Raw genomic sequence first — 27,210 nt, 5'->3', positions numbered from 1 at the left:
GACAGAAAGTAGAAGTTTTCAGAGTTTCAGTTTTGCAAGATGAAGAGCGCTCTAAAGATGGATGGTGGTGATGGTTGCACAATATGAATGTAGTTAACACCACAGAGCTGTACATTGGAAATGGTTAAAATGGTAAATTATATGTTACATATATTTTGCCACAATTAAAAATAAATTTTTAAAAAGTAAACTAAGAAAAGGTATCTGTATAATAGATCTCAGAACCTTTATTATTGTAATTAAGGTAAAAATTATACAATCTTATAAAAAATTGGGAGCTGGTAACATTTCTGAACTTCTGGAACCAAGAGAACATTTGCAAACAGATTAAGTGTTGTGGACTTTCCATGATCTGCATGCCAAGTCAAAGAGGTGATTAGCAGGCTTAAACTACTGATTTCTAATCAGAAAGTTAAAAAAAAAATCATACTTTATCAAAGAGAACAGCAACAAAGGGCCAATAAACCCAGGAGTTACACAATAGAAGCTGAATTGTGCAGCATACCAAGACCCTCGGGTCTCTCCAGCACTGCATTCTTGTCTGTGAACGTGTTCTCAGAAAGCCAGGATTTTTTTTCATGACGTCACCGGGCTATTGCATTGCACTGATAACGCATCATTCAACACTGTATGACCTCTCACAAAGGCAGGCAGTGACTCTGAATGAAAATGAGGACATCTGGAAGGACATATTCTAGGAGTTATTAGCAATTAGATCTAAACTGTCCCAGTCCGCTTGCCTCTCCTTCCCACATAATCCAGCCCTTTAATCTCTCCAGTAAGCTAGGATCCTAGGAATACTGAGGAGCAGGACTTCTTTCTCTCTGAAAAGGCTTCTGTGCTCACATTTCTCAATAGCTATAGATCCTAAGAGGGCAGGAGGCAATGGGGGAAATAGGACAGGATGCCTTGGTGGGGGAAGTCCTGGGTTCAGTGCCTGGGAACTGACAAGAAGCATGGGCCTGGAGAGTCATCGCAGCCCTGTCTACGCTGCACCCCACTACCATCCTGCCAACCCCTGGGCCACACCTCCCGTCCTCACTGTCCAACAGAGCAGGATCTGTGGGATCTGGCTGCGAGCTCCAGGAAGGAGGCAGGACTTCCTCCAGTGCCTGAATTCCAGGCACTGCACCCCGGAAAGTGCGAGAGCTTAACTAATTCTCAAATCAGGACACGCAGACAAACGCTCTGAGAAATGGCAGAGAACTCAAGGAGGGTGAGTGATGTTACATCAACACGTGCCAAATACCTTGAGACAATGCAGCACTGGCAGGCACTCGGCTGCAGAGTCAGAGAGCCCAGACTGAAACCCCAACCCTCTTGCCAACTTGCTGTGTGACCTTGGTTAAGTTCCCTAACCTCTCTGGGCCACAGCTTCCTCATCTGGAAGGTGAGGACAAGTGAAAATGTAAATGTCTATAAAATCCCTCAGTACGTGGCAGCTGTCACTACTGCCAGGTGAGGTTTCCACAGCATCTAACAAGATTTTTGAACTGTATTGTCACTTTACTCTTTTTTGAATATGAAATCTTGACCAAATGATGACAATGTACTATTTTCCCCGTGGAGGCAAATCAAGTGTAATTTGGTGAGAAGGGAAGAGAAAGGGAATGGATTCAGAAATAACATTCTCATAAAGAAAAAAGCACAAAAGAAACTCAGTAATTGCCAAAACCTTGTAATACCTGACTCCCTCATGGAATCCCAGCAAATGTCAGAAGGATTCGGATACAGCCCATGTTGAACTAAAGTTGGAGTCTCCCCTTGGACCAATTCAATTCCAGAAGCATTTGCTAGGACCTGCTGTGCACTTAGCCCTCAGCTGCTTGGCCCTGCTGCCTACAACCCAGCCAGTCCTTTCTTTCTCTTCAAGTAACCAAGGGGTTCTTCACCTACTGCAGACGTAGAGGGCAGGCTGCCCTCAACTGGACCTCCTGGGCTGAGTCCCCTGAGGTCACAGCAGTCTGGGCTGACCCTAGAGTCTCACTAGGTCAGGCCTCTCCTTTCCAAAGACACCCTGCCCGGAGCCAGCCCCACAAAAACACCCCCAGCCCTCACATACATGCAGATAAGCGAGCCAGCTTCCAGGAGGCACCCTGGACTGGTAAAGCAGGTTTCTGGTGCTCAGCTTGTTAAGAATAAGGAAATGCATTTTGTTTTTCAGAGCCAGGTGATGGGCAACGTCCTTTCGATCCCAGGCACCTGCTCTCCCTTCACTGATGCGATGAAGACAGCCTGTCTCAGGCTGCTGGTATCTTTGTTTGATTTCTGTTGGGTCAACAGTTACCAGTTTGGCAAACAGCAATTGTGAGCCTCACACAGAAAATCGTGGTCGCAAATTCTGAGAAACGCTGAGGGGGAAGGACTCTTGGGAGTTTCATGGTCCAATAGTTCTATTCTTCAGCTTCTCCTGCCTCAAAAGAGGGGGAGGCCTGAGCATTCTAGCTGTCCTGGGTTTGGGGTCAGCCCTGGGACTGGAAAACTGTTCTTTCATCTGTTTTTCTATAGCAGGAAGAATGTCAAGCTACGGAGTCTCCCTGAAATACAGACAGGGATCTCAGCTTCCACCAGGGACACTGCAGTCCCAAACAGGTGGGCTGTGCCTCCTGCCAGCCAGAGCCTTGGCCTCTTCTTGGGTCTGATGCTCGCCCTCTGGCCCCAGACTTGACCTAGGAGTTCAGACTCACCAGGAGAGGAGTCAGAGGGTGACAGCTTCTTAACGGGAAGTGACCATTCGTCACCCCTACTCTGCGGCCTTTCCGTTGCCGCTCAGCGCCCTTCACTTGTACTGATTCCTTTCTTAGTACCAATTATAGGCAAAACTTTCTGCTGGGCCTGGAGAGACTGGGCAGGATGCTTCCCCATTCAGGGGAGCAGTCAGGCAGAAAGAAACTACTACTTTGTGGTAGATTCATACTAGGAGAAAACACAGTGGGCCCCTATACAAGGTGGGACAAAGATGGCAAGGAAGGCTCCCAGGGAGAGGTGGCCCTTTAGCTGAAGTTCACCGGGTGGGGCAGCACAGGGAGGTAGTATCAGAGCGCAGCGGGCACACAGTGTTGACACAAAGGAACGATCAAGCAAAGGGGCAAAGAGAGTGAGAGGTTTTCGAGATTAAGGTGTATTAGAATCATCTGGGTAGCATATTAAAAATGCAGTTCCCGGAAGCCCCACTGAGATTCTGATTCAGTAGGCTTAGGGTGGTGGCCCAGGAATCTGCATTTTACAAGCTCCTCTGGGGAGTCTAAAGCAGGAAGTCTGCAGACCACACTCTGAGAAATTCTGCTTTGAAGGAATGGAAAAAAAAAAAAAAAAGGTTATTTGTGGCTTTGATGGAATATTGGTTTATTTTCCTGGAATGTTCCCAAAGGGACTTTGGACAGCTCACTAATGACTCGTTCTTCAGTCATGTTACACAGACATACATGCCAACGTCAAACAAACTGGAAATGAATCTGGGGGGTGTCAGCAGCCTCCCTCACACCAATGGACTGAGTGTCTTCTGAGACGGGCGGGGGAGTGTTATCTCAGGAATGTGTTGGGGCAAGGTCCGTGCTTCTGATAAAATGCTGTGCACAGGTGAGCCAGGGCCTGGCAAGGGCAGTGTCCTAATCCCTGATGGGAAAGCCCTCTGCAATCTGGCCACACCTCCTGCCACCCTCATGCCAGGAAAGGTTAGGTGCTTCACGAGTCTCTCAGACTCTCTCTGCAGCCCGTGACTGGCTCCTTGTCCCCACCTGTACCCAGTCCCACACCTGGAGCCCACCTCTGGCTTCCCAGGACTGCTCCAGGCCCAGGTTCCCCCTGGCTGGGGCCAGGGTTTATGTTTAGGGGCCCCAGCTCACCCAACCAAAGCCTTGGCCCAAGGCATCATTGTGCTAGTCCCCTCACAGCAATATTTCTTTTCTTTCTTTTTTTGAGATGGAGTTTCACTCTTGTTGCCCAGGCTTGAGTCCAATGGCGCAATCTCAGCTCATTGCAACCTCCGCCTCCTGGATTCAAGTGATTCTCCTGCCTCAGCCTCCTGAGTAGCTGGGATTAGAGGTGTGCACCACCACACCTGGCTAATTTTGTGTTTTTAGTAGAGATGGGGTTTCTCCATGTTGGTCAGGCTGGTCTCGAACTCCCAACCTCAGGTGATCCACCCGCCTCAGCCTCCCAAAGTGCTGGGATTACAGGCATGAGCCACCATGCCTGGCCCCCTCACGTCAATACTTCTCCCAGGCAGCCTGTGACTTACTTTGCCAGCTCAACTCCCTGCCTGGGAAACTTATTGTAGACTCCAGTTCCTCCTTGTCTTGTTCTTCCCTCTGTTCTCTGAGGACTGGAATCCTGCCTCTGTGCTTGCCACCGGTGGCTGCCAGGCCACCCCTCATTGCTTATTAGAGCCAATAGGCACCACCCTGCCATGAGTGCTCCCACCTCTGACTGGCCCTCATCCCCTGTCCCATGTTCTGCAGCCCTGGTGACCTCCTGCATAGCCTGAGACTGCTCTGACCTTTGGCACCTGACCTTCTTGGTAGATGCACTGAGACCTCAGGACCTTGCATTTTCTCTGCAGGTGTGAACCCCTATCAATTGAGCTCCATCGCCCCACCCGGCTTCAATCTCTTATTTCACATGGGGCTCTGGGAATAAGCTGCGAAGCTTCTTTCTCTAGATAGTATTTATAGCTGGTTGTAAAAGTCCACTGTTTATTGATACCACAAGTATGTAGTGTGCCCTAAATCTGAACTAGAAAGAGGCACAGGCAGCCACAAAAGAAAAAAAGAAAAACAACAGAAGTAGTATTGAATGGTCAGTGCTACTCAATGTTAACATGCGTAAGTACCTCTGGGGATCTGGTTAAAATTCACATTCTGATTCAGGGGATCTGGGGTGCAGCCCGGGATTCTGCATTTCTTTTTTTTTTTTTTTTTTCGTTTTTGAGACAGTCTTGCTCTGTCACCCAGGCTGGAGTGCAGTGGTGCAATCTCGGCTCACTGCAACCTCCACCTCCTGGGTTCAAGCAATTCTCCTGCCTCAGCCTCCTCAATAGCTGGGATAACAGATGCCCACCACCACGCCTGGCTAATTTTTGTATTTTTAGTAGAGACGGGGTTTTGCCATGTTGGCCAGGCTGGTCTCAAACTCCTGAACTCAGGTGACCGACCCGTCTGGGCCCCCCAAAGTTCTGGGATTACAGGCATGAGCACTGTGCCCGGCCAGGATTCTGCATTTCTAATAAACTCCCAGGCAATGCTAATGTGCTGGTCCACGGCCCTCACTTCGAGTAGCAAGAGGGTAGGAATCACACAGACAAACAGGAGTTTGCCCCAGGGGTTTGAGGCAGAAACCACCAGGCCCTGCGAACTGCCATGAGCATTCAGAGCAATTTACTTTCGAAGTTCTGAGAAAGAATGTCCTTATGCTGGGCACAGTGGCTCATGCCTGTAATCCTTGCAATTTGTGAGGCCGAGGCAGGTGGATCACTTGAGGTCAGGACTTCCAGACCAGCCTGGCAAACATGACGAAACCCTGTCTCCACTAAAAATATAAAATTAGCCAGGCGTGGTGGCACACACCTGTAGTCCCAGCTACTTGAGAGGCTGAGACAGGAGAATTACTTGAGTCTGGGAGATGGAGGTTGCAGAGATCATGCCACTGCAATCCAGCCTGGGCAACAGAGCTAGACTCTAAAAAAAAAAAAAAAAAAAAAAAAATTATACTTAGGATGCCAGTCACCCATGACCTACCCTGAGTGGGCAGCTGCTGCGGTTGGCACCACATGACCCCTGACGTCTCCTGTACCAAGTGAGTCCAGCTCAAGGCTGGCTCTGTGATATTTTCAACTCAGCATCTCTCATGATTTGTAGCGGCTGAGCTGAAGGGTTAGGAGGCATAGGCTGGGGCCATGAAGTCCACTGGGGTCACCTGCAAACTAATGCTGTGATACTGTAATAACCGTTAACATTTTAAAGTATTTATGATAAGCCTTGCTTCTCTGCTAAATGCCTTAAATAAGATAACCCATGCTTAATTCTCACAACAACCCTTCAAAGTAGATGGCAGTTTAAGAGCACAAGCTCTGGAGCCAGACAACTTGAGCTTGAATCCTGGCCTTGCCACTTTCTAGCTGTGCGACCTTGGGCAAATTACTTAAAGCCCCTGTGCCTCCACGTCTTCATCTTTAAATGACGACAGTATTAGTACCTTTCTCAGAAGGCTGGTGTGATGGTTAGTTGAGCTAATAAATATAAAACACTTAGAGCAGTGCTTGGCACTCAATAAAATCTCGGTTATTGTTACTTTTTTTTTTTTTTTTTGAGACAGCGTCTCGTTCTGTCACCCAGGCTAGAGTGCAATGGTGCAATCTCGGTCACTGCAACCTCTGTCTCCCAGGTTCAAGTGATTCTCCTGCCTCAGCCTTCTGAGTAGCTGGGATTACAGGCATGCACCACAATGCCTGGCTAATTTTTGTATTTTTTTTTTTTTTTTAGACTGAGTCTTGCTCTGTCACCCAGGCTGGAGTGCAGTGGCACGATCTCGGCTCACTGCAACTTCTGCCTCCCAGGTTCAAGAGATTCTCCTGCTTCAGCCTTCTGAGTAGCTGGGATTACAGGTGTGCGCCACCATGCCCGGCTAATTTTTGTATTTTTTTTTTTTTTTTAGACTGAGTCTTGCTCTGTCGCCTAGGCTGGAGTGCACTGCACAATCTTGGCTCACTGAAACCTCTGCCTCCCAGGTTCAAGCAATTCTCCTGCCTCAGCCTCCTGAGTAGCTAGAACTACAGACACCTGCCACCACACCCAGCTGATTTTTTGTATATCATTTTTAGTAGAGATGGGGTTTTGCCATGTTGGCCAGGCTGGTCTTGAACTCCTGACCTCAGGTGATCCACCTGTCTTGGCCTCCCAAAGTGCTGGGATTACAGATGTGAGCCACCATGCCTGGTCTATTATTACTCTTAGCCTTATTTTTACAAAGCAAGGGAACAGGCTCAAAGTGATTAAGCAGCTTGCCGAGGGTCACACGCTAGTAAGAGGCAGAACTGACTCATAAATGAGGGTTTTAGGAGGCAGAAGAAACCATGACATAGGTGGGTAGGTATAGAGGGAGGTGTGGGGAGATGCTGCTGCCTCGGTTCCTCACGCCTCCCTGTTGCAGCCCCCACCTGCCCAGCAGCAGGGGCCACTATTCCTTGCCTTGGGTTCCTGTGAGCTTCTTTCTAGAGCCATCTTGTATGGGCCTCTGTAGCCTTTGACCAGAAAGGGCCTGACTTGAAGCAGACCCCTCCCTGCTGGAAGTAGGGAGGGAGGCAGATGACAGATGTCTCATGGAGCAGGAGGCACTAGGTGCTGCCTGGGAGGGGAGGGGAGGCGTCAATGCATACAGGTGGGGCTGGGGAGCTGCAGTCCAGCAGGAAGAATGGAATGGAAAAGTGTAGGGCATGCTTGGGAACTGACACCAACCCAGGTGGGCTAGAAGCCAAAGACCAATGAAGAGAACTCAGCAACCATGGCTACCAATTATTGGCACCTGCAAGGGTGATGGGCACTCTGCAAAGTGCTTTACTTTATTTATTCAGTTTAATCCTCATAAAAACTGCATGAAGTAGTGTGGTTATGTAAGAGAACAACCTTATTTCTTAGGAAATTCACACCAATGTATTTAGCAGTAAAAAGAAACGTATCTCCAAGTTATGCTTTTTTTTTTTTTTTTTTTTTTTTTAGACAGGGTCTCCCTCTGTCACCCAGGCTGGAGTGCAGTAGCAGAATCATGGCTCACAGCAGCCTCGACCCCCTGGGTCCAAGTGATCCTTCCACCTCAGCATTCCACAAGATGATGGAACCACAGCCATGCACTACTATGCCTGGCTAATTCTTTTATTTTTTGTACAGACGGAGGTCTCACTATGTTGCCCAGGCTGGTCTTGAACCCCTGGGCTCAAGCTATCGTCCCACCTTGGCCGCCCAAAGTGCTGAATTTACAGGCATGAGCCACTCTGTGCCCGGCCTCTAACTTACTCTTAAGTGGTGTTTGTTTATACATAAATATTTTATATATATCTATAAATGATATACATTATATGTATAATTTCTATATCTTTGGATATATTATATATACTCAGAGATACAGAAATTGGGTGTGTGTGTGTATATATATATACACACACACAATTTAAATGGTTTATATATATAAATGATTATATATAATATATTCAGAGAGAAAGAATAAGAGAATATAAGGTAAATGGTCAACCCAAAAAGCTGGTAAATCTGGGTAAAGGGTATATGGAAATTTCTTGTACTATTTTTGAAATTTTCCTATATGTCTGAAATATTAAAATTAAAGAGATACAAAAATATTACAGGGGAAAGGTCTTCTTAAGACACTTAAAAATAGGATGAAGTTAAACACTATCATTCTCATTCTTACAGATGAGGAAAGTGAGGCAAAATATGAGATGTTAGAAGATGAGGGTGAGACCAGCTTAGAGAATGTCAGCAGTGTGTCCCCCAGCACCCCAAGGGGACAGGGAAGGGGAGGGCTGGTCAGCGCTGGGTTGTGTTAGACTGAGCTGGTACCTTCTCATGGTAATGGCAGAAAAGGCAAGAGGCAAAGTTGTTTGAGACCAGAATGGGATTCAGTTTTCGATTTGTTGTAGTTTGTCGTGCTTGTCTAGACACAGAAATGATGTCCAGTGGGTACCCAGAAACAGACAACTGTGGCTTCATGGCAGAGGAGGTGGTTGAGGGCTTGGGGACACAGGACACCCCTAGGAAGAGCAAAGAGGGAGAGGTCTCCATGTTCTACTTAGACAGAGGGAGAGGTCTCTGCGTTCTACTTAGACAGAGGGAGAGGTGTCTATTTTCTACGAAGACAGAGGGAGAGGTCTCTATTTTCTAAGACAGAGGGAGAGGGGTCTATTTTCCACTAAGCCTCTATAGGAATACACAGAAAAGGAATGAGGTGTCAGAGCCTGCAAAAGAAAGGGTGGCAGAATTTGGCAGCTAGATGAAGGAAAAAGGAATGGAGATGGATGTTTCTGGAAATAGGGGTTGCCTGTGGAGAGGTGGCTGGGTAGGTAGGGACCAGGTGTGAGGAAGATCTACATTCCACTATGCACCCTTTGGACCTTAAGCATGTGAACCATGCCTATGTTGTAATCATTACAGAGATACCATCTCATGGTAATGGCAAAAAATGCCAGAGGCAAAGTTATTTGAGACCAGGACTGGATTCAATTTTTGATTTGTTGTTTGCGGTGATTGTCTAGACACAGAAATGTCCAGTAGGTACCCAGAAATGGGCACCTGAGGCTTCATGGCAGAGGATGTGGTTGAAGGCTTGGGGACACAGGACACCCCTAAGTTAGAGCAAAGAGGGAGAAGAGTGCAAAATGCCCCACCTCCTCTGGATGAGGATGACCCTGTAAAGGAAGGGAGTCGGGAGCACTGCTAGGTGCTACAGGAGGTCAAGGAGGATACCACTGTGTGGCCCCTGGTGACACTTCTGGAACCTCGCTCTGAGGCTGGGGTGGGAGAAGGAGGGATGGAGGTGCTCAGGCATGAACGGGGGCGGTGGAGGCAGTGGATGTGGGACTCTTCTATGTTCTTCAGATAAAGGGGCACCAGGTGGGGTTTGCAGATTGAAGACTTATTCTTGGAGAGGGAGCCCCTGAGCATATTGGAGAACTGAAAGTCCATGAAAGCCTGAAGAAAGGAAGAGATTGTTTTGATGTGAGGACCAAGAAGTGGGCCAGGTTGGGGAGGAGGCTGAAGGGATTCTAGCTGTGTCTCTACATTGATTTGCAATTTGGCACCAATCTATTCCCTTGATGAGTGGTTCTCAAACTGAAGATTCCATCAAAATCACTTGGAGCTTCTCTTTACAAATGTGGAGTCTGGGTTCCACCTCCAGAGATTCTGACTGGGGCAGGGCCTTGGAACCTGCATTTGAGCCACTCCCTTTAGAGGTTCAGATGCACGCAGCCAACAGAACACACTGCCTTGAGAGATCCTCTGCCAAGGTCAAGAAAAAAACATTGCTTGTTGCCAATAAAGTGCCATGAACTCCTGCACAAAATGATGAAAACTCCAGTTGAAGAGGCATCACTATAGATGTATTTTATTTAAAGCTAAAAGCAAACTCAGTTTTTCTGACTACAGAACTTTCTAACTTTATCCTTTGACCTTTGGAGTCAGTGACAAGGCCTGTTATTTTCCAATCCAGCATGCTCTGATTTTCCTAATCTGTAATTATTTTGCTTGTTTTTATTATTTGTCTGTAAGCTCCATGTAGGGTGACAGCAATTCACTGCTGTGCCTTTTCCTAGCACAGTTCTCAAAGAAGGGATGGCTTTCTTTGGTTTTGGTTTTAACCAATGTGCAGCAGAAGTGGAAGGTAACCCATGCACGGCTAAAGCCACTTCCTGCTCGCAAGGCTCAGCCTGAAGACCCACTTGACTTCTAGTGAACCCTAAACACACATTCTTTCTGAAGGATGTTCTACTGGGCAAGCAGGAATGCTGCAGACCAAGCCCACAGGCCCGTTCAGGCACCAGTCAAAGGCAAACTTGGTTCTCACGAAGCCTTTCATATCAAATAAGCAGATGGAGACCCCTTGAGCAGAACAGTCCATAAAAAGAAGGGTGAAGTCGGCCGGGCGTGGTGGCTCACACCTGTGATCCCAGCACTTTGGGAGGCCAAGGTGGGCAGATCACGAGGTCAGGAGATCAAGACCAGCCTGGCTAACACGGTGAAAACCCGCTTCTGTCTCTACTAAAAATACAAAAAATTAGCTGGGTGTGGTGGCAGGCACCTGTAGTCCCAGCTACTCAGGAGGCTGAGGCAGGAGAATCGTTTAAACCTGGGAAGCGGAGGTTGCAGTGAGCCAAGATCACACCACTGCACTCCAGCCTGAACAACAAAGTGAGACTCTGTCTCAATAAAAAAAAAAAAAAGAAGGTTAAAATCAAAGATGTTGATCGCCACCACAGATGACGGCATTTGGTCAAGGAAATGATTCCTTGGAGGGATTTTGAAAAACCAAATGTACTCAGAAAAAGAGCTCACTCACCTTGTTCACGGAGAGAGGGATATTTGCTAAAATAAGGGTAGAACAAGTAAAGACCAAGCAAAGACAGACACTGTACCACTGGAAGAAAGTGCCAATGAAGGAATCACAGCAGTGAAAGAAGCTCTAATCTAAATCACCAGGACTAGTTCGGGGTTGCTCTCCTTGACATCCTGGCCTGACCTACATGATGGTAAAGAACATGCTTCTGTGGGGGCAGACAGACTGGGTTTGCATGTCAGTTCTGCCACTTATTAGTTATGCAACCTTGGGCAAGTTTTCAACTTTCTAAGCTTCAATTTCCTCATCTGCAGAATGGAGATGGTTCTTACCTCATAGGGTTGCTATGAGAATTAAACCGGGCGATGCATTCAAAGCACACAGCCCAGAGTTTGGCACAATCTAGAGTCGTAATAAATATCAGCAATTATTAGTTCCTGTCCACAGGCTGTGATCTATATGGTGGCAGTGTCTGCAACCCATTTTCTTGGAGTCTCAAAGATGTCGATTATGTGCATAAAATCCAAACCAGGTTCAGCAAATGACAGGAAGGCCTAGCCCCCAGGCTTACAACTCTAAAGTAGCTTAGACCAGCTGGGTGTGCTGGCTCATGCCTGTAATCCCAGCACTTTGGGAGGCCAAGACGGGTGAATCACCTGAGGTCAGGAGTTCGAGACCAGCCTGGCCAATATGGCGAAACCCCATCCCTACTAAAAATACAAAAATTAGCTGGGCGTAGTGGTGCATGCCTATAATCCCAGCTACTCAGGAGGTTGAGGCAAGAAAAGTACTTGAACCCAGGAGGCAGAGGTTGCAGTGAGCTGAGACTGTGCCACTGCACTCCAGCCTGGGCGACAGAGCAAGACTGTCTCAAAAACAAATAAACAGAAAATAAAGCAGCTTAGATCAATTTATTCAAAAGCGTTACTGCTGCAGTGGGATTTGAAGATTTTCACATTATGGCAAAAGGAGCCCAAATATCTTTGATTCTTCACCCATCAGGAAAAAAATAAGAAGATAGGCATAGAAGAGGGGAAATTACCAAACAGCAAGGTAACTGACATTCCCCCAAATATTTATTTTTATTTTTTAAGATGGAGTCTCGCTCGTAGCCCAAGCTGGAGTGCAATGGCACGATCTCAGCTCACTGCAACCTCCACCTCCTGGGTTCAAGCGATTCCCCTGCCTCAGCCTCCCGAGTAGCTGGTATTATAGGCATGTGCCACTACGCCTGGCTAATTTTGTATTTTTAGTAGAGACAGGGTTTTACCATGTTGGCCAGGCTGGTCTCAAACTCCTGACCTCACGTATCTGCCCACCTCGGCCTCCCAAAGTGTTGGGATTACAGGTGTGAGCCACTGCACCTGGCCATCCCCCAGATATTTACTTCTCCACCTCCTGCAACTATTTTTTAAATACTTCCTGAATCATCTCAATTTTTCCAAGTAAAACTATACATATTAGGTTTCAAAATATCTCATGTTCCTATGGCACTTGTCCCCTTTACAAAGTACTTTCATTTAATCTCATTCAAACTCTACAAATGTTTGTAAGGAAGGCAGATATTTACCTACAGCTATGCTTCTCCAATCTGGCTGCAACCTAGAATCAACTAGGGACTTTCTAGAAATTCCATGCCCAGGCCATACCACAGACCAAGTAAACCAGAATCTTTGGGGGTGGGCCAGGCATGGGTATTTTTAGTTGTCCCCTCCAGTGATCTGACAAGTCTAATATGTAGCAGAAGCTGGGAACCACTAACTGTTCCTTTTGTTCCCCTAGCTCCAAAGACACCTCCTCTCCTTGTAGAAAGGATATCAAGACTCCTTATTCGTCCATTGCAGAGCTAAGGAAACCAGGGCTCAGGAAGGTTAAGTGATTTGCTGCTAAGAGGAAGGGCCAGAAACAGAATCCAAAACTCCGGACTGGGGAGCATTCAACCCTGGCTTAATGTGCTTCTACTGCATGCCAGCCACTGAGCTATCCATTAACCAAGAATAGAAAAGATGCAGGAAATCATGCCGTTCTATTACGGCACAGGATGCTATGGAGCCTGGGCTAGGGAGGTGGGGAAGGTGTTTCTAAACTTCATTTGTAAGCTGAATCTTAATGCCAAGAAGATGTGAGGTGATGGTGAGGGCCTGGAGAAGGGAGTGTGGAGGTTCAGAGTGGCCAGCAAGGGTTTGGGAATGATATTAAAAATGTTCCTAAGTTGGCCAGGCGCAGTGGCTCACGCCTGTAATCCCAACACTTTGGGAGGCCAAGGCAGGCAGATCACCTGAGGTCAGGAGTTTGAGACCAGACTGGCCAACATGGCAAAACCCCATCTCTACTGAAAAAACAAAACAAACAAAAAAAAAACTGGGCCAGGCACAGTGGCTCCCGCCTGTAATTCCAGCATTTGGGAGGCTGAGGCGGGTGGATCTCCTGAGGTTGGGAGTTCGAGACCAGCCTGACCAACATGGAGAAACCCCGTATCTACTAAAAATAAAAAATTAGCTGGGCATGGTGGCACATGCCTCTAATCTCAGCTACTCGGGAGGCTGAGGCAGGAGAATCACTTGAACCCAGGAGGCAAACGTTGCGGTGAACCGAAATCACACCGTTGCACTCCAACCTGGGTGAGAGTGAGACTCCACCTCAAAAAAAAAAAAAAAAGTTCATAAGCTAATTAAGACCATTTCAACTGGCTGTGTGCACCTGTGCTCAGAGGATTCTGCAATCCTGGCCAGCGTCTGCCACTCAACCACTAACAAAATATCTCAGGTCTTTCTGGGTGCACTTAGCTACTGGTTTACAGACTTGAGTGGGCAGCAGAGTTACCCAGAGAGCTCATGAAAACCCAGATTGCTGGGCTGTACCCCCAGAGTTTCTGATTCAGTTGGTCTGACGTGGGACATGAGAATGTGTGTGTCTAACAGGTTCTCAGGTGAAGCTGATATACTGGTCTGGAACCACACTGAAGAACCATTGTGCGGGCAAAAACCTTGGAGGGCCTCGTGACCAGTGAAGAGGCTGAAGAAAAACCCAAGGTCCTCCACTGGCTGCTGGTAAATGTTTGTTTTATATCAGCAATAGAAATAAACCACTTACGTTTCTTTTGAAACTCCTTGAGCTATTAAGACACCTCTTAAATTCCTGTCCAGCAAAAGTCACTGTCTACTAGGAAGAAGTCTATCTTCTTAGGCATGACCAGTTTTTCCAGGGGGCATTTTTCTCAGAGAGAAACAAGAAGTGGTTTACGTCCAAAAAATCTGGTCCTCAAAATAAACGAATTGAGCAGTAACTCTGTAACTATAGAGAAAGTTATCAAATATATTATGGGGACTGTAATGGCTGCCATTAGAACTGCCTGGTCAGTGGAACTTGAATATAATGAGAGATGTCTAATGTGATTACTACTAACTCTATGAGATGGATTCTAATTTATTCTCATTTTGCCGGTGAAGAAATGAAGGCTCAAAAAGATATAAGTAACTTTGACCAAGGTCACAGAACCAGCAAGTGACAAAGGTATGTAAAGGTGAAGCAGTGGTCTAGGGGAATAGCAGTGGATAAGGCCTCCCTAGAGGGCTGAAGTGAGGATTCCATGAGAGGAGGGATTTGCTTTTCCTCAAAACCACCTCCCTGCACTTCCTGGAGTTGAAGTAGGGAAAGTTCCCTGGGATGAAGGAGCCCAGGGACCCTTCCTCTCCCGAGCAGCTCAGCGCAGGGGAGTCCTGGCTCAGTTCCACTGAGAAACAGGGAGGGCAATTTCCTCTGATCCTGCTGTGGCCATGAAAATACAAATTCTATACATTCTAATGAAAGAGAAGTCCCTTCAGTCTTCTGGAATCCCCTTAGACTGGCTGCTTCCCCGTGCTTCCCTGCTTTCTTCTTGAGACGGTCTCTCTCTGTCACCCAGGCTGGAGTGCAATGATGTAAACACGGCTCACTGCAGCCTTGACCTCTTGAGATCAAGCGATCCTCCCACCTTAGCCTCTGGTGTAGCTGGGACTACAGGTGTGGACCACCATGCCCAGCTCATTTTTTGAATGTTTGTAGAGATGGGCAAGAAAGTGAGATCCCACTTTCTTGTCCAGGCTGGTCTCAAATTCCTGGGCTCAAACCATCCTCCTGTATCAGACTCCCAAAGTGCTGGGATTATAGGTGTGAGCTGCCACATCTGGCCTCCTGTGCCTTATTTCTTAATGAACAAGAAAAACCCACAGGATTTTGCTACTGGTCAGGCTTTGGTCAGCAAAACCAAAGAACATGATATATGGTCCTCATAATCACAGTGATGCAGGTAGACAGTGTTGGCTCATGAGACCATTTCCTTTAGCCCTCTTAGCATACGGAGGACGAAGTTACTCCATTTGTCTTCAGTTTCCTCGTCTGCAAAATGGGGATAATTGAGTACCCTCTCCTAGGTTATTGTAAGGACTCAATGAGTCAGTGTATTAGTTGGTTGGTATGAGTTGGGTCAAGCAAGGAACATCATCTGGGGACCTGCAGGAAATGCACATTCTTGGGCCCCATCCAGATCCACTGACTCAAACTGAGTATTTAACAAGCCCTCCAGATGGTTCTGATGTTTCCTCAAGTTTGACAACCACTGCACTTGAAAGTAAGCTCCATGAGGACAAGGATTTTTGTTGGTTTAATCCCTGCTGAACCCCCAGTGCTGAAACAATGCCTGGCATATTACAGGTACACTATCCAATAAATATTTGTGAAATGACTGAATGTGTCCAGATGAAACAGGAGAGGAAAACAGACTCAGAGAGCCTGGTATTTCTACTATATTTGCACAGCTCCTTGACTAGCTGTGCCTCTCACTAATTTGTAGTAAATTCTATGAGTTGGAGACTCTATTGTGTATCACCATTGCACTCCCAGCAATTAGCCCACTTCACCACAATAGGCTCTTGATAACATCCTACTAAAGGCCCCAAGGTCTCCCAGCTTCAAATCTAGGTCCGCACCACCACTGTCAACAGGTGTCACCAGGTCTGTCCCTCCGCCTTCCTAAAAGAGCTCTAGAGAACATCAAACCCCCAGTCATAATGCGATTTATCTATTTAACTATTTCCCAGTCTCCATCCCCCGCGTGCACACCCCATTGCAGCAGGGACTTTGCTCTGATCCTCTGCTCTGGCAACAGAGTCTGAGCACAGTAGGCACTCCATAAATACCTGCTGAGTGAATGGCCAACCCCCCGCTGGGTGGGACGTGATAAATGCCAATGCCCTTCCTACAACACCACCATGCTCAAATCAGCAGGTCCTCAAACAGCTCTCAAACAGAGCAAAAGGGAAGACTGAGTGAGGGGACATGATATCAAAGTAGTTACAAATGAGTTCCAGAGACCTCCAGTTCCTGCATCAGCCTTTTTAGCTCTGCCATGACAACTGCAATTCATTACCCTGATTCACACACAGCCCTGGTGCCAGCTCACTGGCAAGAGTCGCTTCACTCCAGAAATTCCAAAGAAGGGCTTGCCTCTGATAAGACTAGGGGAGGAGGGGAGTTTACTGATTCATATAATGAGTGCTGCCAAGGTGGTTTGCAAACTCTAATGTCCGTGTGGCTCAGGTGAGCCATGGCCCACCAGGAAGAGACTTGAGTTGGCAAAGAAGAAACAGGGGGTTTAGTTCCTCTACTGTTACCAATGCACAGGAGGGTAGGTTGGCCTAACCAGAAAGAGCTCCCATATGAAGGCATGATATGTGCTAAGACTTTCCATGTTGGATGTCATATCCTCACCATGACTCTCAGGGGTAGGTAGGTTCTATTCTTATCCTTGTTTAATAGCTGAGAAGGAACTGGTTCAAGGTCACTTACTTTTTTTTTTTCTTTTTGAGACGAAGTTTTGCTCTTGTTGCCCAGGCTGGAGTGCAATAGCACAATCTCGACTCACTGCAACCTCTGCCTCCCAGGTTCAAGCGACTCTCCTGCCTCAGCCTCCCGAGTAGCTGGGATTACAGGCGCCTGTTACCACACCCAGCTAATTTTTTTGTATATTTAGTAGAGACGGTGTTTCACCATATTGACCAGGGTGGTCTTGAACTTCTGACCTCAGGTGATCCACCCACCTTGGCCTCCCAAAGTGCTGGATTACAGGCGTCAGCCACTGCGCCCAGCCCCACTTACTATTTTAAAGTGACAAAGCCAGACTTGACTCAGTGTCCTCTAATGATCTTTATGGAGAGCTTATCTACTACAGGGAATCGTGAATCGTGTGGTATGCAATCCCATGTTTGGGTGGAACCACACACACATATACATTTTTTTCCATGGTGAAAAAATGAGCTTGTCACTTGACTTGTCTCTCGGCCTCAGTTTCCTCATTTGCAAAATGCCAGAAAAATATGATGAGCAATAGTGTTTGGCATGTGACAGACAATGGATAAGGATCTTTAAAGACAATCATGATTATTTATCACCATTATCACCAGGTGCCAGTTATTGTTCTCACTGTTAGTGATACAAAGACAAACAATCCACTTAGAAGAAATTCCTGGAATACACAGTGAAATGCTCACAGCACGACTCTCCAAGAAAAGCCATGACAGATGTAGGACTGGAAGGCTGTCCCAGGGTCATCTCATCCTAGCAGCCACCTGATGCCTGCATCTTGACATTTTATCCTTCCAAGTCTGTTACCCGTCAGTGCATCCCAGGGGCTACCCCAGGGACGAATCCAACAAGTAACCGCCACTGGGCGGGGAGGAAGCCAGTGTGGGGGCTGCTACCAAAACAGGCCTGGGTAACAGCAGGCAGCCGACTGGGGAAAGTCAGCAGCTGCAGTTGGCCTGGTGTCCTCGCTGCCAGAGAGTGATGAATGGAGCAAGAGAAGAAAAAAAAAGCCAACAAAGGTGTCCCTAATCTTGATGCCGCTTCATTTTTTTTTTTTCTGGCTGACCATTGAGTGAGAACTTAAGCCTCCATCCCTTTTCTTTGGCAGACATTTGAAACTGAAAGATCTCATTTCTTCCCAACAGAGAGATGTCATGGGTAGAAGCATTGAGCAGGCAATTGGCAAGGGGTGGGGGGTGGGGAGAATGGGCATGTGACCCACCACACTTGTCCTTTTTCTTCCCCTCCTCCCCACTCTCTGCTCCACTCCCTCTTCCCCATCCTGCATCTTTAGAGAATATTCTCCGCCCACACACAACAGTGAACGCCTGCCCCCTCCTCCTGCCACCCCATTATTTTTTTTTCTGCTCAGGAACTAAAGGCTAAATGGCCTGCTGGGGAAGGTCTAATAACAAAATGTCACTGTATCCAGTTTCTTAGTTTTCTCTTTCTTTATCTCACTCTGAAATGGATTCGAGGCAGCAGCAACTGAACCTTTTGCTGTTCTACCTAAAGGTGTGCAGCCGGCTGGCCATCTCCGTGCTGGGAGAGGCAAGACAGGAGTTTTTCGCCCAGATCTAGCCCTCAGTCCTGTCCAAGTGGAGGTGCTTCCCTTAGCAAATAGCGAGGAGCTGGTGATAGGGATGTCACCAGGCCACTTCTCCAAGTGAAGTGGATTCCTCTTATCCGGGCCCCTGGCTGAACTGGAGGCTGCAGAGCCTCATCACCTAGCACCACATGTGGCTGGAGAGAGCTCCTGATACACGTCATGGACAGCCACCTGACATTAGGTCGGCATTCCCTGCAAGTGCCACTGAAGCCTGATCAAGGCTTCTGCCACTGAGGGAACCATGCAGCAAGACGGTGGCCACCTTCGACTCACACTTATTCTAGCCTTGTTTCTCCTTACGTGCACCTGAACTTGGCGTGCCAACCTTCCAGGTAACTAAGGCAACCTGATTCTCTTCCCTTCAAAAGGGCAGCGTTCTTCTCACAGCAATCTGGGACCCCAGGGAATTGGAAAATTGGGTCAATTTGGCTAAGCCCTCTGCCCAGGAGGGGGAGGGATGGCGACAGAGAGGAACGGCCTTGGCTACTCATTCCCTGGCTGGTGGGAGCATTTACCCAAGTGACTTGGAAAGGACTGTGAACTCCCTGTACACACTGCATCCTTCAAAGAGTCCCTCTGCCTCCATCTCTCTCTCTTCTCCCATCCCCAAAGCTCTGGTTAGCCAGCTGCTCCCAGAAGGTGGAGTTTATGCCAAACAGTCTCCTAAGCTGCCATGAGGATCTCACTGGCTTCTCTGGTTAAGGCTCCTTAGCAAAGTCTCTCCCTGAGATCCACATCAGGTTCATCCATTTTAAGAATAAATGGTAACTCTCAAGCCTAGCTGTCAACAGGGCACTCTGGGGCCCTGAGATGGATTAATAAGCCAGGACAGAGCCAGACCAGGCTACAGCTAGTATGAGAGTAGATGCAAGAATCCAGCTAGGTGGGCTCCAGTCCTGGATGCAACACCTGCTGGTGATCTGAGCAAGTTACTTAACCTTTTTTTTGAGACGGCGTTTTGCCCTTGTTGCCCAGGCTAGAGTGCAGAGGCGCGATCTCAGCTCACTGCAACCTCTGCCTCCCGGGTTCAAGTGATTCTCCTGTCTCAGCCTCCTGAGTAGCTGGGATTACAGGTGCGTGCCACCACGCCTGGCTAATATTTTGCATTTTTAGTAGAGGCGGGGTTTCACCATGTTGGCCAGGCTGGTCTTGAACTCCTGACCTCAGGTGATCCACCCACCTCGGCCTCCCAAAGTGCTGAAATTACAGGAGTGAGCCACTGCGCCCGGCCGGTTACTTAACCTTTCTAAATTTCAGTTCCCTCATCTGAAGTACTTACCCCATATGGCTGTTGAAAAGATAAAATGAGGTCACAATACAGAATGCTTAGCTCAGTGGGCAGCAGAGAGTAAACACTCAATAGATGATGGTATTGACTATTATTTTGTTCTTCTCTGGGTTACCAAATCTCTTGCTTCTCCCTATTATCTATCCTAGTGTTTTTAAACCTCATTTCTTTCTTAATAATTGACATAGGATGTTCCCAGGCATGGTAGACGCCCATGGAATACGTAGATCTTAAACTCAAGCCTTAGAAAGAGATAAAAAGCCCTCTAATAACTTGTATATAAGTATTATTATTATACATCTGCAGGTATTAGTGGATCATTAAGAGCAGCAGCATGGAGAATAAAGAGGTTCTGGGTAACTTCCCTGGCAGACTGGTTATAACTCTCACTTAAGAAACCTTGTTGGGTGGGGCACAGTGGCTCACGCCTGTAATCCTAACACTTTGGGAGGCTGAGGCAGGCGGATAACTTGAGGTCAGGAGTTCGAGACCAGCCTGGCCAATATGGTGAAACCCTGTCTCTACTAAAAATACAAAAATTAGCTGGGCAAGGTGGCACGCGCCTGCAATCCCAGCTACTCGGGAGGCTGAGGCACGAGAATTGCTTGAACCCAGGAAGTAGAGGTTGCAATGAGCTGAGATTGCACCACCGTACTCCAACCTGGGTGACTGAGCAAGACTCCGTCTCAAAATAGAATAAAATAAAGCTTGTTGGAATATGACATTAGACTGACAATAACTCTAAATCCATTTTAATTGATTATAAAAATAGGAATTCACTTGCAATCACTGGAACTGTAATCATTTGACATATAGCAAATTCCTATGACACAACTCATAAATGATTGTGACACACGATGAATGCAACTTCCTGGTCTATACAATCAAAAAGGATTATGGAGAATAATGCAGCCATGCACATAAAATATGTGTGAATTATTATCATTGATGAGAAGGACATAGATCTGACTTTTAGTAAAAAATTTATATAAGAGAAAGAGAAAAAAGAAACTTTTACTAGACTCGAGGTTGGCATTTATTTTTGTGTGACCTTGGGCAAGTCACTTGTCTCTGGTTCTCAATTTCTTTTTTTTTTTTTTTTTTTTGAGACGGAGTTTCGCTCTTGTTGCCCAGGATGGAGTGCAATGGCACGATCTTGGCTCACCGCAACCTCCACCTCCCAGGTTCAAGCGATTCTCCTGCCTCAGCCTCCCGAGTAGCTGGGATTACAGGCATGCACCGCCACGCCCGGCTAATTTTGTACTTTTAGTAGAGATGGGGTTTCTCCATATTGGTCAGGCTGGTCTCGAACTCCCAACCTCAGGTGATCTGCCCGCCTCAGCTTCCCAAAGTGCTGGGATTACAGCCATGAGCCACCGTACCCAGCTGGTTCTCAATTTCATCAGTGAAATGAGAGGCCTGGATTTCATGAACAGAAAGGTCCACTCCAGCTGCAAAATTGGGTAGACATGCAGCCTCCATTTGATGCTGCTGTTTCATAGGTACTTTCTAGTAAAAGTTAAAGGAACTGGTATTCCTGAGTATCCCCTGCATGTCAGACTTAATGCTTGCTGCCCTACCTACCTTCACTTACTTACCACCCATAACTACCCTTGATGGTTGATGGACATCTTCCCATTAATTAGAAGACAAACACAAGGTTCAGGGACAATATGTCAATTACCAAGGTAACTTAGGTAGCAAGTGGCAGATCCAAGATTCCAGGAGCCAAAGACTCACTTATCCACATTTGCCCTCTAGGTACCCATGACCTGGCCACACCAGAATGGTCACAGGTAAGTGAAATCATGCCTGTTTTAGCTCCATTTCCCAAGGCCAAATTCCTTAGGCACTGGAGCAGCGGTCTTGATTCTGCAGCTAACTCAGCAGGAAGTAAAATGAGGCAGTGGTTAGAAATGTGTGTTCTGGTGTAAGCTCACCTAGTATTCACATCACAGCTCCACAAAGGTTGAGGGGCTTTACCAAGCCTCCCTGAGCATTGGGTAATTCAGGTGGGTAATAATTGTACCTAGTCCCAGGGTTGTTAGGAGGATTTAAAGAGATAACCTATGTAAAGCTCTCAGCAGACTGCCTGTATATAGTAAATACCCAATCATTATTTGCTACCTAGCTAAACAAGAGGGCTTTCGATGGTGGCAAGCAATTTCCAAGCTTATCTATGGCAGGAGTTATGAACCTGGGGTCCAGGAGGTCCCTGAAATTATATGCAAAAACCTTTTCTCTAGGAAGAGTTCTGAACCTTTATCAGTCTCATAAGGGTCTGTGACCTGACAGAGGTTTAGACTTTTTGACTGCTGTAGACCTGACTTCCTACCATATAAATTATTTCTGAAATAACAGCGTTAGCAAAAGATCCTCAAGTCATGGGAGAAGTTGCTGGATCCTCTCAGCATGGCCTCTCCAGCCATGTGTGCCTCCGGTACTTAACCACACAGACCCAGAAACTGCCCAGAATTCCCAGGTGGTTCCTACGAGAAGGTCTGAATACAAATTGCACAACAAGAAGGAATCAGGCTGCAGGAACCTTCTCTGGGAGGGCCAGCCCCAAAGATCTATTCTTCCTCCGAGAACAATCGGTGCATTTGTTTTGCATACCACGAAGTGAAATACACAGGACGCTGGCCCCTTCGCTAGGAGCTCACAAAACCACCCGGAGTTACTCCGCAAAAGGAGCACGGCTCCAAGGTGATGTTCAGACCTGATCCACAGCACCTGATTCCCGAAGGGCCTGTCACCTTCCCAGTCTGGCCTTGACTCAGGAAAAACCTGTGGTGCTGCTGGAGCCTTTGGCCCAGTGGGCAGGACCCAAGCTGCCCACTGGACCCTCTCCGGTTGTTGGGACAACCATCCTCAGGAATTTCGGCCTCCCAGTCTTCCCCTGGGTGAGAAGGGGAGAGAGTTGGCAAGCCTGGCTGCTTGGCTGCTCTTCCAACCCCCTGGTGAAAGGGGAAGCTGAAAACTGGATTCCCTACCCCCAGCAGCTCCTGGCCGGCCAGCACACAAAACAGCTCAGCCCCAGAGGGAGGAATGTGCCAAGACATTCTTTAGGGTTGGTAACCAGAGACGCTATTTTGTCCTTGGTGGCTAAGAAATCACTTTTCTGACTGAAGGACCATTTGACTTACTTCTTTTAAATTCAGGGGAATGGGTGGGCATCTCCATGATTCAGGTAAGGAAAAATTCAAGGCAAATACACACACACACACACACACACACGGAGTGAAATTTTTTAGTGCAATTTTTTGTCTCACAGCATTAATTAATTGCAAGGATATAACTACCTTGGCAGGATCTTTTCTCCCCAACCCACCACCCCCCAAAATAAGTTTGGCTCTTTTCAGCTTTGTTAAATTTCTTCTTCCTTTTTCTCATAGGCCATCCCCGTTCCTCCTTCTCCTCTCATAGAGTCTGGAGAGGTAAGAGAGGCAGAAGGGTTTGAAATAATATTTAAGAGCTGGCAGGCCCTTGAAGACCATCTAACCAACCCACTTCTCAAGCACTCAAACCTCAGAGTGGTCAAGTGATTTGCCCAAGGCCACACAGACAGGACTAAAAGGCAAAAATGGGGTATGCCGGAGGGAAATTCCAGAAAACCACAAGTGGCTATCCTCCAATTAGCACTTTTCCAAAACATACAAAGCTGGACCACAATAGTGACCCCTAGAGTTGACCTGAGACCCCCTTCAGGACCCCAAGTTCAGGGGCCCAACACCAGCCCAGTGCAGGTGGGATGACAAGGAGGTACAGAGATGAAGCTTATAAACCAGTGACACAAGGCCAAGCGTGGTGGCTCACACCTGTAATCCTAGCACTTTGGGAGGCTGAGGTGGGCGATTGCCTCAGCTCAGAGTTCGAGACTAGCCTGGGCAACACAGTGAAACCCCATCTCTACTAAAATACAAAAAATTGGCTGGATGTGGTGGCGTGCACCTGTAGTCCCAGCTGCTCGGGAGGTTGAGGCAGGAGAATCGCTTGAACCCAGGAGGCAGAGGTTGCAGTGAGCCAAGATCGCGCCACTGGACTCCAGCCTGGGCGACAGAGAGAGACTCTGTCTCCAAAAAACAAAACAAATAAACAAAAAAACAAAAGCAAACAAACAAAAAAACCAATGACACAAGATGAAGAAGGTGAGCTGCTCACCTAACTGCCACTATGTTTCTGCCACCTCTCCATGGCTTGCCAATCTGCCTAAAAACAAAGGCTGGGCAGGCGAGGTGCTGGGGCCTTAGGCTGGCCACAGCACCTAGCTAAAATATACTAACCCTGGTTTTTTTTGTTTTGTTTTGTTTTTTTGCCTATCTTTTTTGTTTCCCCTTTATGACAATAGATATAACTAGTTTCCCGTTTGTGAAAATGGTACACAAATTTTTAAAGTGAGATGATCTAAAGTCAAGGAGTAAGCAAGCAATAGCACAGGTGGATATGGCAAAAAAAAAATTATGGAGGTGGTCCATGTAACACTAAAATTTGGGAGATTGTGCTCCAGCCAATCAGTTATTCCTAGAAGCTACTTGCTTGCCCTTTTCCAAGGGTAAAGAATCACTGTAGAGAGGAGCCTCCTATTGCTGTATTAGAAGTCCCCAGATGCATGATTATCAGTGTTGGCAGGGGCAGTCCTTTCCCTCCAACAGGACGTCCACCTGCTAACAGCACACAGGCCTCGGTAAACTACAGGGACCTAAATTGGGGCAGGTCACATATGTTTGAACTTGTGTCTGTTCTGAGAAAAGGACAAGAGAAAAGGTGCTGCCAAGTTCACCAACACAGTAACAGAGCCAGCAACTTACCCGAGTAGGGGTGAGGAAGCAGTGTGTCAGGGTGACAAGTTTGAAGGTTAGAACTTCAGAGCTGGTGAAGAACTGGTATGCAGAATGGCACAAAAATCAAAATACTTGAGCAAATCACACCTCTGGGCTTCAAATTTTCTCTTATGTTTCAGATGGGAGTTGGGCTCTGATCTACGTCCCTTCCAACTTTTAAGCATCCCAATAGCCCTTCCAAGCAAACCTTTTAAATTCAGGGAAATAGTGGGCTCCCCCATCTGACAAACAGGGAAACTGAGGCTCAGAGGTTGAAGCAGCTTGCCTAAGAGATGCTCTCTAGCACTAAATATTTACCTTCCAGATTACATTCATGAGACATTCAGCATGGTGCTGAGTGTAGAGGAGGCATCCAGGAAGTGCTGAATGAACGAATGAATGAATGAGTGAACGTAAGTGCTCCCAGAAACTACCTAGAATCTCAACTCTCATTTTCTTTCTGCTTATTTTCTTTTTTTAACCCACATCTTGCTACATACACTTCTGGGACACCTCCACCCCTACCACACAAGATGAAGAGTCCAAGAAATTCACCTTGGTTGCTTTACAGGGACCTGACCCCCAAGGTCACAGACAAGGTTTAAAGTCCACATTCCCCAAGACACTCTGCCCACAGACCGTGTCAGCAACATCGTGGTCCGGGGACTCCAGGACATACATGGAGAGGGTGAATGTATGTGTGTGTGCAGCATGTGAGCAAAGAAATGCCAAACAACCAGGAGAAAGTCTAGAGAGGTAAGAGCCACACCGAGCCATCTCAGGCTCCACCTGCCTCTGCACATCATCTCAACCTACAGCGGCCTGGTACCCACCAAGGTCAGGTCCCGCTGGTGCAGGGCTGAGGAGCCTCGCCGCCCCCTCCCCCGACCAGGGAAGAAAGGGAGGAGAAAGAGGCGAGGGGCAAGGCCTTCCGGGAGGCCTCTCACCTCCATCTCCATCCTAACAGCTTCCAAGTTGCTGTCAGATTCCTGGATAACCAGTCTCCCTCATCTGCCCCCGCTTCTTCACTTCCTCCCCACCCTCGGGTTCCAGGGCCCCCTGGCTGCCCCTGTGCTGTTCTCAGCAGCTTCCAAGGCACCTGTCAAAAACCACACCTCAGGTTGCCTTCCCCTGCGCCGAGTGCCCTCTCTCCAGTGGTCTCCCACAGAATCCTGGGGTCCTAACCACCCCCTCCAAACCGGACACTTCCCCATCCCCATCTGCCCACCCCCACGCTGGGTGGAAGCCTCCCCGGGAAGACCCGGCTTCACCCGGCTAGGTCGCTCCCCCAACCCCCGCCTCCGCCCGACCTCTCTTCCTAAAGGGGGCGGGCGGGGCTAGAGCTTAAGGTCAAAACTCCGGGAAGGTGCCGGCCGGGGCCTAAGTCCTCCAACTGGGGATGGCGGTGGGGCAGCCTGGGCCAGCTCCCCGGCAGGCGCCTCCTCTCGGTAGCCCACTGAGGCCGGAGCAGCGCTCCAGAAGGTTGGGGGGAGCAGGGGGTGGCGAACTGAAGAGAGCTCAAGAGGCACGCAGAGCTCCCCCGACCCTGCCCAGTCCCGGCCGGCGGCTCCAGGGGCAGGTGGGGGCCCAGGCGGGGATGTGGGGGCACAGAGGAGGGTCCCAGGGTCCTACCTGTCCCGCGGGTCGATCCAGCTGGTGGTGCGATTCGTGTGGTCTATGTAGTAGACCTTGCCGTCGAAGTCGCGCGCCTCCTCCCAGCCCTCCGGCAGGGGCAGCTCCGGCCGGGGCATCTTCCCGAGCGCTGCCGGCGCTCCCCCATGCAGCTCCCGGCCGCAGCGGGGGCTCAGCGGCTCCAGCCAGCCGCTCTTAGCCCGGGCGGCCGCCGAGGCACCATGATCGGGGGAGTGGCGCCCGCGGATGGGGGGCCCTAGTGGGGGCCGGCCGGGGTGGCGCCGCTGTCCATGCGGCCCTGCGGCCCCGACCCGGCGCCGCCCGCTCCTCCCGCCGCCTGCCTCTCAAGCTGCCATGTGCGTCCGCAGCGGCGCGGTGCGAGCCCGGGTGCGCGCCCAGCCGGCCGGGCAGAGCGAGCCGAGCGCCGCCGCCGCCGTCTGCCCTCCTCCGCCGCGCGGCGCGCTGCGCCCTCCACGCCGCCGCTGCCGCTGCCGCCTCCCTCCTCCCTGCAGCCGGGTGCCGTCCCTCCTCTCCGCTCCGCCGCTCTGAGCTCGCCGGGTTTGTGACTTCTGCCTCCGCCAGGTGCGGCTCGGGTGGTGCAGGTAACAGCGCTGCCCCGGAAACGGGAGGCGGAGCGCCGGGCGCCTGGGTTCCCGGGTCCCCTCCCCGCGCGCAGCGCCTCGAGGGCGGGTCCTAGGGCCCGAGACGCGCCCCCTCGTGGGACAGTCCCAGCCGCCGGCCACCCTTACGCTGCCCTTGCCAGGGGAAGGAGAGACCGCCCCTCACCTGCGTCCCAAACCTAGGGGGCTGGGCCAAAAACCGCTCTGCCTGTACTTAAAACGCTCCTGTCTCTCTCCACCCGGAGTAGCCAGGCTGTTGGCACAGGTGGCCCCAAATCTTAAAACTCCCTGCTTTTCTGTGGTGTAGAATCAAGAGTCAGGCAAGAAGTGGTTAAATGGAAA

The 27,210-nt window shown here is 48.7% G+C and overlaps 1 protein-coding gene across 8 annotated transcripts in view; it reads right to left on the bottom strand.

Moving 5' to 3' along the window:
- The window catches only part of WWC1 (WW and C2 domain containing 1), a 179,417-nt gene extending 152,457 nt beyond the window's left edge, over positions 1 to 26,960 (bottom strand). For 4 of the 8 annotated variants that reach the window (XM_024247451.3, XM_024247452.3, XM_024247454.3 and 1 more), the window contains exon 1: positions 26,249 to 26,960. In XM_024247451.3, the coding sequence (XP_024103219.1) occupies positions 26,249 to 26,367 (119 nt within the window). In that variant the 5' untranslated portion in view covers positions 26,368 to 26,960. The remainder of the gene's footprint in view (positions 1 to 26,248) is intronic. The other 4 variants (XM_024247453.3, XM_024247455.3, XM_024247457.3 and 1 more) reach the window with 1 other exon arrangement.
- Between the last annotated feature and the right edge of the window lie 250 nt (positions 26,961 to 27,210).

The sequence above is a fragment of the Pongo abelii genome, chromosome 4 (assembly GCF_028885655.2).
Source record: "Pongo abelii isolate AG06213 chromosome 4, NHGRI_mPonAbe1-v2.0_pri, whole genome shotgun sequence".
Taxonomy (NCBI): domain Eukaryota; kingdom Metazoa; phylum Chordata; class Mammalia; order Primates; family Hominidae; genus Pongo; species Pongo abelii.
The sequence above is the reverse complement of the archived record's forward strand: the minus strand, read 5'-3'. Positions and strand labels throughout refer to the sequence as shown.